This window comes from Trichomycterus rosablanca, chromosome 5 (assembly GCF_030014385.1).
Source record: "Trichomycterus rosablanca isolate fTriRos1 chromosome 5, fTriRos1.hap1, whole genome shotgun sequence".
Taxonomy (NCBI): Eukaryota; Metazoa; Chordata; class Actinopteri; order Siluriformes; family Trichomycteridae; genus Trichomycterus; species Trichomycterus rosablanca.
The window spans coordinates 27,893,897-27,907,365 of NC_085992.1; the positions used below are offsets into that span (position 1 = coordinate 27,893,897).

The window sequence follows — 13,469 nt, forward strand, 5'->3', positions numbered from 1 at the left end:
GTCATCTTCTAAACCTTTTATCAGTGGACACAGGACACTGCCCACGGGGCGCTGTTGGCTGGATATATTTTTGGTTGGTGGACTATTCTCAGTCCAGCAGTGACAGTGAGGTGTTTAAAAACTCCAGCAGCGCTGCTGTGTCTGATCCACTCATACCAGCACAACACACACTAACACACCACCACCATGTCAGTGTCTCTGCAGTGCTCTGAATGACCCACCACCCAAATAATACCTGCTCTGTGGGGGTCCTGACCATTGAAGAACAGGGTGAAAGGGGGTAACAATGCATGTAGAGAAACAGATGGACTACAGTCAGTAATTGCACAAATACAAAGTGCTTCCATATGGTAAGTGGAGCTGATAAAATGGACAGTGAGTGTAGAATTAAGGAGGTGGTTTTAATGTTATGGTTGATCGGTGTATATATATGCAGCTTCATATTAAGGATATACTGAATATTACATACTGCAGCTTTAGTTATGGTTATTTGGAGAGTTTGAGCTATGTGTCAGTTGTCTGTCTCTGCATAAGAGCAAACACTGAGCAGTTTCCCATTCTCTCTTCTCCCTTTCTGTCTCTCTCCCTGTCCTTTGTCCTTGTCATGTCCAGTGTTTGTCCTAATGAGTTCTCGTGCTCAGGGTTTTGGTGTGTTGGGCTAATGTTGATTTGATTTTTCTATTTTTTTATTTACCAGCAAAAATAATTATTCTGGTCACCTCTTCCCTCATTCATCATTGATTTAATACCTTTAAAATTAACATTGGCCAGTCATTTCCAGTTCCCACTTATTCCAGAGGGTGATCAGATGTTTAAATGTAGAAGTATTTGTTTTGTATTTTTTGGAACGTTGACTTTTTTGTTTTGCTTATTGTTTTTAATGAATTCTTTTTTTGCAGTGCATTATTAAAACTGTATCTGGCATCGAATACAACAACGTGTAGTTATGTGAAGTTCATTTTTTAGTTTGACGAATTTAAGGGAGTCAGTTTGTAACTGAAGCTAAGGGGGTAATCCAGTAGGGCTGATGGTAATGATTTGATAAATAACATACAGACATGAAAAGGTTATTGGATTTTTTTATGTTTATGTCTGCTTCTCAGAGTGTCACTGATACTAGAGGCTACTTAGAATCTTTGTATGTGTATTGCCATGTCTAGAATGGTTAATGTGACTGGATCTCTTTTTTTTATTTGAGCATAAATGCCTTACGCTGATTAAAATAAAGACCATGATTTCTATAAAAATCTGTATTGCTCTTTCTTTCATTTATTTTTACTGTTTACTTTTTACTGGTCAATGTCATGGTGGGTTTAGTGCCACAAGACTGAATTGGCAAACATACTGAAAGTGCAATTTTAAGCAGCTGCTCCACCGTCACATGAACATGCCAAGTTTAAAAGTGAGGAAATTACTATATTACAGTGCAACTTATTACTATATATTATTTAAATAATACAGCGGTACCTTGAAACTCAGCATCAATTGGTTCTGGGAGTGGTGTTGAGTCTAAAAGGCATTGAGTTTCAAGGTATTTTCAAGGTATTGTATAGGAAACCTGTTAATGGACTTGCATATATTTTAGGCCTATGTAAAATAATGGGGTTGTTTTTGACTTGACACTTATACACTGAAAATAACACAAATATAATATAAAAACACTGAAATAAAAAGCTGATTCTTACAATTTCTCAGAACCCCGAGCTGTAACACAAGTTTAAAAGTGAAACAGTGAGAAAAATTCAGATAAACACATGATACATGTTGACGCTTTGAGAGTGAATCTGACGGTTATTCCACACAAATGCAGATTCGTCTCATATGCACACTTTGATGAGGTATTACCGCACCGCTCAAGCCGAGTGCAGAATAAAGCGGTTGTTCATTGTTAATTTGAAATTAAATAAATAAATTTTAAAAAAACAAACTAAACACAACAGGGAAAACGGTGAGTTTAAGGGTACAAATTTCTCGACAAACAGCGTTAAGTTTCAAAGATCATGTGAGCTCCAGGAAATGATGTCAGTATGTAAAACAGCGTTTTATTTTGAAAGACAGTAGTAAGAAAGAACAGGGTGGACAGCAACTTGAGGGATGTGTGAAAAACCCTTATAAGCAGCAAAAAAAAGAACCTCATAAAGAAAAAAATCCAAGGTTTAGAGGGACTTAGGCAAACCTTTTAAACAGTATTAAAGGACTGAGGACTGTTTTCATGATTAAACCTCATATATCCATCACTAAATCAGAATAAACAGCACTCGGGACATGGGAAAACCTTTGGTATCTAAAAGATAAAAACAGTGTAAAATGTATACAGTCATTTTGGAGGGAAGGTAGAAAACATTGTGTTTATTATTTGAAAGTGTTAATTATTTCAGTAAGATGTTTAGAAATTTGTATTGTTTAAAATATACTTAATAAATACAATGATCAGTACTGGGGACACAAAAGGCACCGAATTGTAATGACCCATTTGAGGGAAGTTGATTTACAAGGTACCAATGTATAGTTATTTTTTACAGTTATTATTTGAGGGGGACAACTCCCCTTTTCCCAGGAAAGTCCCATCTAACATGATTAATACTTATGTGCAACATGAGTGAGACTAACTGGTAGTCAGGGTAGCACTGTAGCTTTTTCAGGGCCAGTGTTTCTAGGTGTCTAAAGTGTGCTAAATGATGCAATTCGTTTTCAAAGATGTGCAAAACTGATTTTGAATGATATGAATGAAAAGTTTGGAGTTTGAAATAAGGAAAAACTGTCATGTACGAATAGCCTCCAATACCTATTTTGACCAGTTGGTGGCATCCAAATAACATTCACAACTAAACCCAGCTGAGGATTCCATTACTGCTAAAGTAGTTAACCAACCAAGTGTGCATTCTACATTTAACAGGGAATCCTGATCATGTGTGTCTTGACTGGATTTTTTAGATGATCGTATGAAATTTTATCCTTTTATTTTAGACAGACTAAGCAGTAGCCACGTCTCCCTGGTACTAAAGCAATGATTAAGTGGTTAATCTTTTTGAGAATGGCGCCGATTGAGAAGTGATCAGGGAGGAATTTGAACCGGCTCTGTTTCTGTTTAACATCCCTGTCAGATGTAGAAAAGCCTGATCAAAGCCCCTCTTATCCCCAGCTTTCTTAGAAAGGAGACTGATAAAAGTTACGTCCTAAACAGCATACTACCGCACTACATATATAGTATGTCACATATGCTATGGTCAGGTACTGTTTAGTGTGGTAGTGTGTGTGGTTTGGGATGGAGCCAGACAGGCTGTCCACCTTTGCTCTTGATTACACGTCCTGCAGGAAATGATACCCTGAAGTAGCACTTCACCACCTTCTGCTGCTCTGTAATAAATTATAAGTGCTGATACACTCGTATTTGCAGCAGTGGGTACATTGTTGGGTACATGTTGGTTTTCTAAGGAAAAATAAGTGTAAGCATCCAATTTATTAAACAAACTTAACTCAATTTCTGCACATTTCATTTATTAAATGTGCTATGACTTTTCCATATGCCACATTATACGTATATTAATGTTCCCTTCTAATGTATTAATAATAAACATACCATAATTATGCTTAAAATGTGACAATGTTTCTATCCTGTTAAAAATGTGATTTATTTTATAGCTTATTTTTACTTATTTTCAAAAACATGCCATTTATTAAGGGTATCCAAACTTCTGCATAATACAGTCTCACATTTAGCATGTGTGTTACTGTACATTTTAAAATCTGCTTATTTTCTTTACCTGTTGCTTAGGTGGGGTGGCACGGTGGCTCGGTGGGTAGCACTGTCACAGCAAGAAGCACTGTCACAGCAAGAAGGTCCTGGTTTGATCCCCAAGTGGGGCGGTCCGGGTCCTTTCTGTGCAGAGTTTGCATGTTCTCATGTGTCTGCTTGGGTTTCCTCCGGGATCTCCGGTTTCCTCCCACAGTCCAAAATCATGCAGTCAGGTTAATTGGAGACACTGAATTGCCCTATAGGTGAATGTGTGTATGTATGTATGTGTGTCTGCCCTGCAATAGACTGGCGCCCTGTCCAGGGTGTTACTGTGTGCCTTGTGCCCATTGAAAAGTTGGGATAGGCTCCAGCACCCCCACAATGCAATCCCTTCCTGTCAGATAAGAACAGCACCTTTGAGATACAGTGGTACCTTGTACCTCAATGTCCGCTAAACTCAAAATCTTTGAAACTCGATGCCCTTCATCGAGAAATGTATACCCTTAAACTCAACGTTTCCCTTAAACTTAACACGTTCAGATTGTTTTTTGTTTTTTTATGTATTTATTTAATTAACAATGAACAGCTTTGTTCAGCACTCGGCTTGAGCAGTGCAGTAATACGTCATCAGTGTGTGCATATGAGACGAAACTGCATTTGTGTGGAACAATCGTCAGATTCACTCTGATAGCGTCCAGATGTATCTGTGTTTAGTATGGATGTAACGATACACTCTACCCACGATGCGATTCGATTTACGATAATGGGTTCACAAAACGATTTTTTCCCGATTTTTTAAACAAAATGAAATTGAAGACAAATGATGACAAATTTTCCTTTTATATAATACTGTATTTGTGCTTATCTTTTATTTATCTAAATAATGAATGTTCTTTTATTCTGAGGTAGGTACAAACTATGCAAAACAATGCTGCACATTTCCATTTTTGTGTAAAAAAAACTTAAATGAAATTTTAAAACAAATCCCACATTAAATAAATAAATGAATAATACAAATAAAGAAAGTATCCTCACATGAATAAATTTGGCTGGAAAATTCCGAACCTGGCAACCCTGTAGTGACGTCAAACAGGTGAGGTGAATCTGCTGTTAATTGTTTTTTAATATATTTTCTTTATGCATTTTCTCCCATTTTTAGCACGTCCAATTGCCCCATTGCATCATGCTTCCTCTCCACCAATGCCGATCTCTGCTCTGATTTAGGAGAACAAAGCTAACCCACGCCCCCTCCGACACGTGGGCAGCATGCAGTATGCATCTTATCACCTACACTTTGACGAGTGCAGTGCAGCTTAGCTGCGTGTATGGAGGGACACACCCTAAGAGCACTCTTTTCTCATCTCTGTGCAGGCGCCATCAATCAGCCAGCAGAGGTCGTAATTGCACCATGAGACAGAGACCCCCTCCGGCTTAGTCCCGCCCATATGAACAACAGGCAAATCGTTGTTCACGTGGCCGCTCATCCTCAGCCGGCAAGGCAGAGCTGAGATTCGATACGATGTATTCGAGATCCCAGCTCTGGGTCCAGTGTGTGTTTTTACCGCTGCGCCACCTGAGCGGCCCGCCCTCTGCTGTTTAAAGTGAATATCGATTCATTATACATGTAAACCGATTTGAATCCTTACACATGTGAATCGATTTTTAACTGTGTTGTTTTTAACTGCAACGTTACATCCCTAGTGTTTAGTTGGAATTTCCTCAGTTTCACTTTTAAACTTGTGTTACAGCTCGAGGTTCTGAGAAATTGTAAGAATCAGCTTTTTATTTCAGTGTTTTTATATTATATTTCTGTTATGTTATTTTCAGTCTATAAGTGTCAAAAACAACCCCATTATTTTACATAAGCCTAAAATATATGCAAGTCCACGGGACCATGAACGCATTAACAGGTTTATAATAAATCCTTATGGGAAAAAATACCTTGAAACTCAACGCCAGTTCCAGAACTAATTGACGTTGAGTTTCAAGGTACCACTGTACTAAAATAAGAAAAATAAGATTCATAAGTAATAATCATAAGAATAATAAGTTTCAATTGTGATGCAATCATGACAGCATAGATTACATTTTTAACTCATGCCGCAAAGAATTAATAATATTCCATGAGAAAGGGGTGGTCTTAGCTAGTATTATGGTCTGTACAATACAGTAAAACGTAAAAATCCGTCTCCCCAGCACGCACCACATGATGATCAGTGTGCTGGTATGTGGTGTGAAGTGAACTGTGTTTCAGACGTAGACTAAAGTCGTTGAGCCTGCAGTCGAATGGGGTGCAATTGTGACGTCATCGCTTCCGCCCTGCTCTCTCTCTCTCTCTCTCTGTGTGTGTGTGTGTGTGTGTGTGTGTGTGTGTGTGTGTGTGTGCGCGCGTGTGCGCGCTGGTCTGCTCCTGCTGCACAATCCAACATGGAGTAAAGAGAGATGGGGCTCGTACGGGGCCACCCTCAGCACCAACCACCACCCAGCAAGCACTACTATTACTATTGCACGGTCGTAATACATGCAAACCTTCCTTTCTAAACTAAGTCTGACGCAAAAATACAACCGGGAGGATACTGACGGGCGTTTGAGGATTCAGCGTTGTTTATCACGGTCATCAGCAACTGGTTCGCCTTGTAGGAGAAAAGAAGAGGAAAGAGGGATCAGAAACGGGGGACGAAGAGGAGAACAAAAACAAACCGAATCTGGAGAAACTGGTTAAAGGAGATATGTGACGGATTTAATTGGGACTACACAGAGGGGCAAAGAAAAAATGACGAGCGAAGAAACGAGTGCACCCGTTGTGGGATTTTGTACTAGGTGAAACGAAAAAATGATTGAAGAAACACACCCAAACGAGTACGTACACACAATTATCTGCTTTTTTCTTCTCGCACGAATATTAATGTCGTTTTTAGCTGCACTTGTTTGTCTGCTGTTTTGTGTTTTGCTGTGTGAATGTGTACGGATCATAGGTCGGGCTGCGGGGGTTAAGTTTAGAGAACTATTTTGGGGTTAAATGTTTTATATTGACAGACGGGGGATGAAAATGGGGGGGACTGCTGGGCCCTCTCTAGTTTAGGGGAGGGAAGAAAAGACTGGAGGGCGGTTCGGAAACATTTTCCAACTAAAGCTATTTAACGATCTTCTTAAAATAAGCGTATTTTTTAGCCTGACACGTTCGCACATACACGCACCGTTTATTAAGCTATTGTTTACAAAACGCATTTAATGCCTTATTTGTTTATCAGATTGCGCCTTCCTCTATATGTATATTTACTTATAGAAAGGACAGTAGAGCTGAATGACTGCAATGTATCCGCCATTAGTGTTTTCTTTTTACTCCCCCGTCTTTTTGAATTGCACTCATTTGCATACAGTGCTTCATTCATAAAAACAATAACACGACCTGGCAGGCTGATGCGTTGCCAAATTTCGCTGTGTTTTATTATCCATAGGATTGAAAAGTCTGTTTATTCTAATTTAAGACACGTAGGATCGCTGTATTCTGTACGATTTAAAGATACATACAGTTAGCGTGACAGCACAGCAGCTGAACCAATCGTCTTAATCGACGGCTGCATTTTTTCAATTCAAATTGCTACAAATATTTGCCTGTATCAGCCTGTTGACGTGCTGTATGGAATTCTGTTATATATCCATTCAGAAATCAGCATTATTGTCTCCCCACTGTTTTTACACGCTATTTCTCATGTATAGTATTTTTACTCACACTTCAGTCGCACATGAAGCTGGATTAGTGCTGTGTAAGCCTGCGTATTTCATATAAAATCGATTGTGAAGGTCAACTGTATTGCGTGTTGTACGTTGAATAAACTGTCCGGATTTGCATCAATGCATTTCAGTATTTACTCACAGGAAAGGCGTCTTGCATTCTTTACAAACGTGTCTGTGTGAATAATACACAATTGTATACCTAATTTGGAGTAGTCGGCGCACAAGGCCTATATTCGTCACTTCTATGACGCTCTCCTTGTTGTTTTTGACTACATGTAAAGTAAAACGGCAGTTAAAACACCGTGTTAACATGACGCTGTGGTAACAAGTGAGGCAACATTGACTCTTGAGATTGAATGGCGTCTCCTTTGGCACAGTTCAGCCAGAGGCAGTTGTTGTTTTCCTGTTCTCGCCGGGGTCGCATGACGCTGCTCTCATTCATAAAAGAGCTGCAACCGTCAGGAAGCGCCATTCAGTACGTTGATTCGCGCATGTTAGCATAACAACTGGACGTGTCCATATCCAAATCTGCACACGACCGCGTTGTTCACTAGACCTGTTCTATTTTGACCCACTACTTAGTGTTGCAGTGCGCAGTTTGGAACGCAGCCATGGATTATACTCATTCTTAGGTTTTAATTAAAAAAAAAAAAAAAAAACTTTCTCAAAATAACAACTTGAGTCTTTTTAACATAAAAAAAAAAGTTTTTTTTTATCTTAGCTGTAACAAAACACCGTAGGATAGCTTTCTCAAGCAACCCAAGGCTGTTTGGGATAAATAAGCATACATGAATATTTGAACTTTAAAAAACGATTAAAAACCCACCTTTTTACTAAGCACTTAAGCTGACTTGTACTTACTTACACTTTCAATTCCTTCAAAAAAACAAACAAACAAAAATGTTTTGGTTCTATCAGGGTTTTAGCAGATTTGTGTTCTTGGACAGTTGTTTACTTCAACTAGAGTAATGAAATGTTTGCTATGGAAGCACCTCTGTAAGTCGCTCTGGATAGGAGCGTCTGCTAAATGCCGTAAATGTAAATGAGAAAGTCAGTGAAGTCAATAAATTAAGTGTGTCTAAATAATACACTGATCAGTCACAATATTAGGACCACCCACATAATATGCTGTGAAAACAGTTCTGACCCACTGAGACATGGACTCCAAAAGAAACCTGAAGTTGTCCTGTGATATCTGGTACCAGGACTTTACCAACAGGTCCTTCAAATCCTGTATGTTATAGGGTGGATTGTCCTGGAGTGAACCCTGGTGCCATCTCTTCCGCAGATTACACATCTGATCTTGGAGAAAACAGGATTTGTCTGATGTTCAGTTCTGATACCTGTGTACCCATCGTTGTTACTTTTGATGGTGGACTGGAATTAGCATAAACGCTTTGACTGGGTTGTGACTATGCAGCCTTAATACACAGCACACAGTACACAACACACAGTTTGTCACACATTTCCCTCATCATCACAATCTACATTTTGAATCACAGTAGCCCTGGCCTTTATGTCCGATGGCAACAACCTGTCCGTGGACTACTATTGGTGTGTACTACTCACCACGGTTGCCTGTGAGGACAGGCCTAATTATATGAAAGTAAATAAATTAGAAGTTTAGAAGAGCAGACTAGAGAAGGACTGTAAAATGTGATGTCTATAGTTGATTTAGGCTGCTAATTAAAATGAGTACTAAATAAAAAAAAAATGAAAGCATTAATTGTTGGCAAAGATTAACAAAATGCCAAAGAAATTGTGCATAACAGTAGGTTTTTCTGCAAAATGTATTAACAATAATTTAGTTAAAATATATAAAATATAAATGTTTTGCCACACATTTTTCTTGTACTACCTTAAAACATATTAATGGTAAATTTAGTCTTAACAGAACATCTATTGATTGATATGAAAAAAATGACATTCAGCTAAAGGTCAGTACAGCTATGACCAATTCAGAGCAGAAGAGTCAATTTCACATCCTCATTTTCACGGTGACTAAGTGAGCCAGGTTTTGCTTTTACTTAAGACTTTATTAATCTACAAACCTGTATGCTCTTCAAAAAATTTCCATAAACACGGATAATCTGTATGGTAATTACTTATATGGCATATGTTTAATAAATCATATAAGTGCTTTTGTTAGAATTAAGAATGTAGTCTAATTAATTATACACTGTCAGGGCCTTTAGATCACTACTTCCTCTTAGTATGGTATTCATTCATGCTAGATAATACAGTAAGCAGACGATCATCTGTGAAGCGATTTACCATGCACATTTTTCAACATGACTTTCATTGATTTAAAATCTGTAAAATTGACTATTTCATTTTCTGTAAGAGGATATACAGCCGAGGCCTGCATTTTGTTAGCCTCTTGTTTAACAATAACAGCTTTACTCAAATCAGCTTATGTTCTAAATGCAGTTTAATTTATTAAAGATGGCATAATCTACACTTTGGCCTCTTTGGCCTTAGTTTCTTGGAGGAATTAGATTTGAGACAATGCTGCGCTAAAGTGTATTTTGTACCCCTGGCAGCGTGATGGAAAATGTGATCAGATGCACATGGCTGGAAGGAGTAATGGTAGATAGATATTGTCTGTGTTGGGTCAATACAGGCATTGACCTGTTTTGCTTTGCTCTTGAATTGACCTTGTTGCTAAACTGAACGTAAAGTTTTTTGTGTCCTCATGCAGAGGAAATGATCACAGGATATGGCTTTAGTAGTCTGTCGTAATTCTGTTTTTGGAGCAACTTACGGTTGCAACTTCTTAGTTAATGCTGCTTATGAAGCACTTTGCACTTCTGCTATTTTTTTATTGAATGTTGCAGATAATTAATATTTAAATCATAAATGTTTGAATACCAAAGCATGTTGTAATAAATACCTATCATTTACTTGCAGTAAATTCATATCTTTGTCAAATTTAACCTAATGCTTAAAAAAAAATTATAATATATATATATATATATATATATATATATACACACACACACACACACATACATACACCGATCAGCCATAACATTAAAACCACCTCCTTGTTTCTACACTTACTGTCCATTTTATCAGCTCCACTTACCATATAGAAGCACTTTGTAGTTCTACAATTACTGACTGTAGTCCATCTATTTCTCTACATACTTTTTTAACATCATTTACTCTGTTCTTCAATGGTCAGGACCCCCACAGGACCACAACAGAGCAGGTATTGTTTAGGTGGTGGATCATTCTCAGCCCTGCATTGATAGACATGGTGTGTGTTGTGCTGGTATGAGTGGATCAGACACAGCAGTGCTGCTGGAGTTCTTAAATACCGTGTCCACTCACTGTCCACTCTATTAGACACTCCTACCTAGTTGGTCCACCTTGTAGATGTAAAGTCAGAGACAATCACTCATCTATTGCTGCTGTTTGAGTTGGTCATCTTTGGGACCTTCATCAGTGGTCACAGGACGCTGCTCATGGGGCGTTGTTGGCTGGATATTTTTGGTTGGTGGACTATTCTCAGTCCAGCAGGGACAGTGAGGTGTTTAAAAACTCCATCTTATCCACTCATACCAGCACAACACACACTAACACACCACCACCATGTCAGTGTAACTGCAGTGCTGAGAATGATCCACCACCTAAATAATACCTACTCTGTAGTGGTCCTGTGGGGGTCCTGACCATTCAAGAACAGGGTAAAAGGATATTAAAAAGTATGTAGAGAAACAGATGGACTACAGTCAGTAATTGTAGAACTACAGAGTGCTTCTATATGGTAAGTGAAGCTGATAAAATGGATTTTTAATCTTAATGTTATGGCTGATCGGTGTATTGTACTTAATTCAATTAATTTTACAAGCATTTTATACCTTGTAGTCTCAGACTTTTGACCCTCATTGTTAATTACTCCTTGAGCTATGTTTACGGCTTGTTTAAAGGGTCATTGGTCGGTCATCAGTGTTAAACAATTTATTATGGGATGTTTGGTACTATTTCAGTTTTATTTTTCAACAGTAAGTGCAGTTTAATATTACTTATTATTTTGTCAGTGAACAGGTAACTGTGAAAAAGAGTGTGACTTCTAAAAATTTTTATTGGTCTGTTTAGTGATGTAAACACTTTGTAAATTATCTAATTATCTTACAAATAAGAACCTTTTGTCATTGTATGTGGTTCCGAAAAATAAATTGATAAGTCGATCATGTGAGCCAACACTGTAAAGTGAATAAATGTTTACCTCAGCAGGCAGTGCATGGTACATTGTTTTTAGAACGGCGAGCAGAACAACTCTTACCGCCCACGCGGAAACTTAGGAATTAAGTGATAGCGGTTAACAGAGCACTCTTATTTTCAGTGTATTCTTAAGATCAGAGCTTATTTTGATTTTATGTTTAGTTGCGGATGAATATAATGCAGTGTAAATGTGTATATGCATTTTGTCCAGCTGTTAATTTTGAATTGGAATGTTTCCAGAACTTTACTGGCCAGGTCGAGTAGTAAAATGCATTCGTGTAAGCCACTGTGCTGCTGTAAAACAGGCCTGTCCGAACAGGGCTCTCGGTCTTACAGAGAATGAGTGCCTTGTCATCATTCCCTCCACCCCTCTGCCTGCTGGGAGGGAGCACTAATAGTCCTTCAGTTATGTCCCAGACAGGAAACCATTATCTGCACTTTATTGAACCTGTTGTTCCTTTTCCATTGACAAAAACCCCTCTCTTTCAAAGCGTTGCCGCAGCAAACGAGGCCCTTTTAATTTCAGCACTCGTATGGTAATGGCTATGTGGCCTCTGGTAACAACGGCACAGACCTCCTGCTCAGTCCACTTCTATAACTGGCCATTCAGAAATAAGCTGAGGGTCAGGAAGGGCAGTTTTGGTAACACCTTCCAAGGATAATAGATAGGGGAGTGTTTTAAATATGAAAAAAGCCGTAGTCTATGTTTACTGTGCGCAGTGGCTGGTCTAAATGTGTATTCTTAAATCAGGCTGCAAGTTTGATTAATCATTTATTTTGAGAGAATAATTGTTAGATTAAATGTTAGACTGCATTTTTTAAAGTATATTAATATTTATTTATATAACTATCTGTAAATGGTGATAGGAAATCTATATATATTTTTGTTCAGTGAGGCTAATCTGTTGCAACTACGAGGAATCAGCATTTTCTTTAGTCAGAGGGTATTTTCTGAAAGTCTAAAATCCAGAGTAACTAGATTTAATCAGAACACAGCATAACATCACTGGCTTAAATCAGGTGTGCAGTAGTTGTGTAGTAGTGTACTGTGGATGTCTAAGGTGTAACAGTGTTTATAAAACACCTGCAGCACTGATAAGCTTGTTACCTTTGTACCAACACCACCCATACTACCCTGATACACTGTGCGCCATTATTCACTTGTATCAGCACTACCCATATTACCCTGATACACGTATACCAACTCCACACATACTACAATGATACAGCTCAGTTCACCTCAGAGTAAATAAACAGACAGATCCCAATGTGGACTCGTACTTGCTTCAGAGAATTATTCTCCAATCGTGTCACTTGCTCAAAGCTGCCTTATAAAAACACATTCCACCCTGTGAAGCAATACGATTCTTACAAAAAAATGTTAATCCTAAAAATAATCTAATTTAGATCGATCTGATTGAAATTGGTCCGGTTCTTTTCTTCTGCATGCAAATAACCACTTTGTCATACTAAGTGATACTGGGTAACAACAATTAAAAATCGCTTGAATGCAAACCAACCCATCCACCAAGTAAGAGTAACACTAAGCTCTTGTTTGCTCCTGGACAGTTTCCTGAAACAGCAAGACTAGCATGGCTACTAAACCAGCAGTGCTTTGAGTAACCAGTGTATTGATGGTATTTTAAAACTGCTAATATACAAACATGATTACACCGACCAGGTATAACATCATGACCACAGACAGGTGAACTGAATGACACTGATTATCTCTTCATCACGGCACCTGTTAATGGGTGGGATATAT

The 13,469-nt window shown here is 38.3% G+C and overlaps 1 protein-coding gene across 1 annotated transcript in view; it reads left to right on the forward strand.

Moving 5' to 3' along the window:
- Positions 1 to 6,052: 6,052 nt before the first annotated feature.
- spred2b (sprouty related EVH1 domain containing 2b) overlaps positions 6,053 to 13,469 on the forward strand; it is a 61,904-nt gene continuing 54,487 nt past the window's right edge. Inside the window, exon 1 of the mRNA XM_062995943.1 lies at positions 6,053 to 6,595. Coding sequence (XP_062852013.1) covers positions 6,570 to 6,595 — 26 coding nt within the window. The 5' untranslated portion in view covers positions 6,053 to 6,569. The remainder of the gene's footprint in view (positions 6,596 to 13,469) is intronic.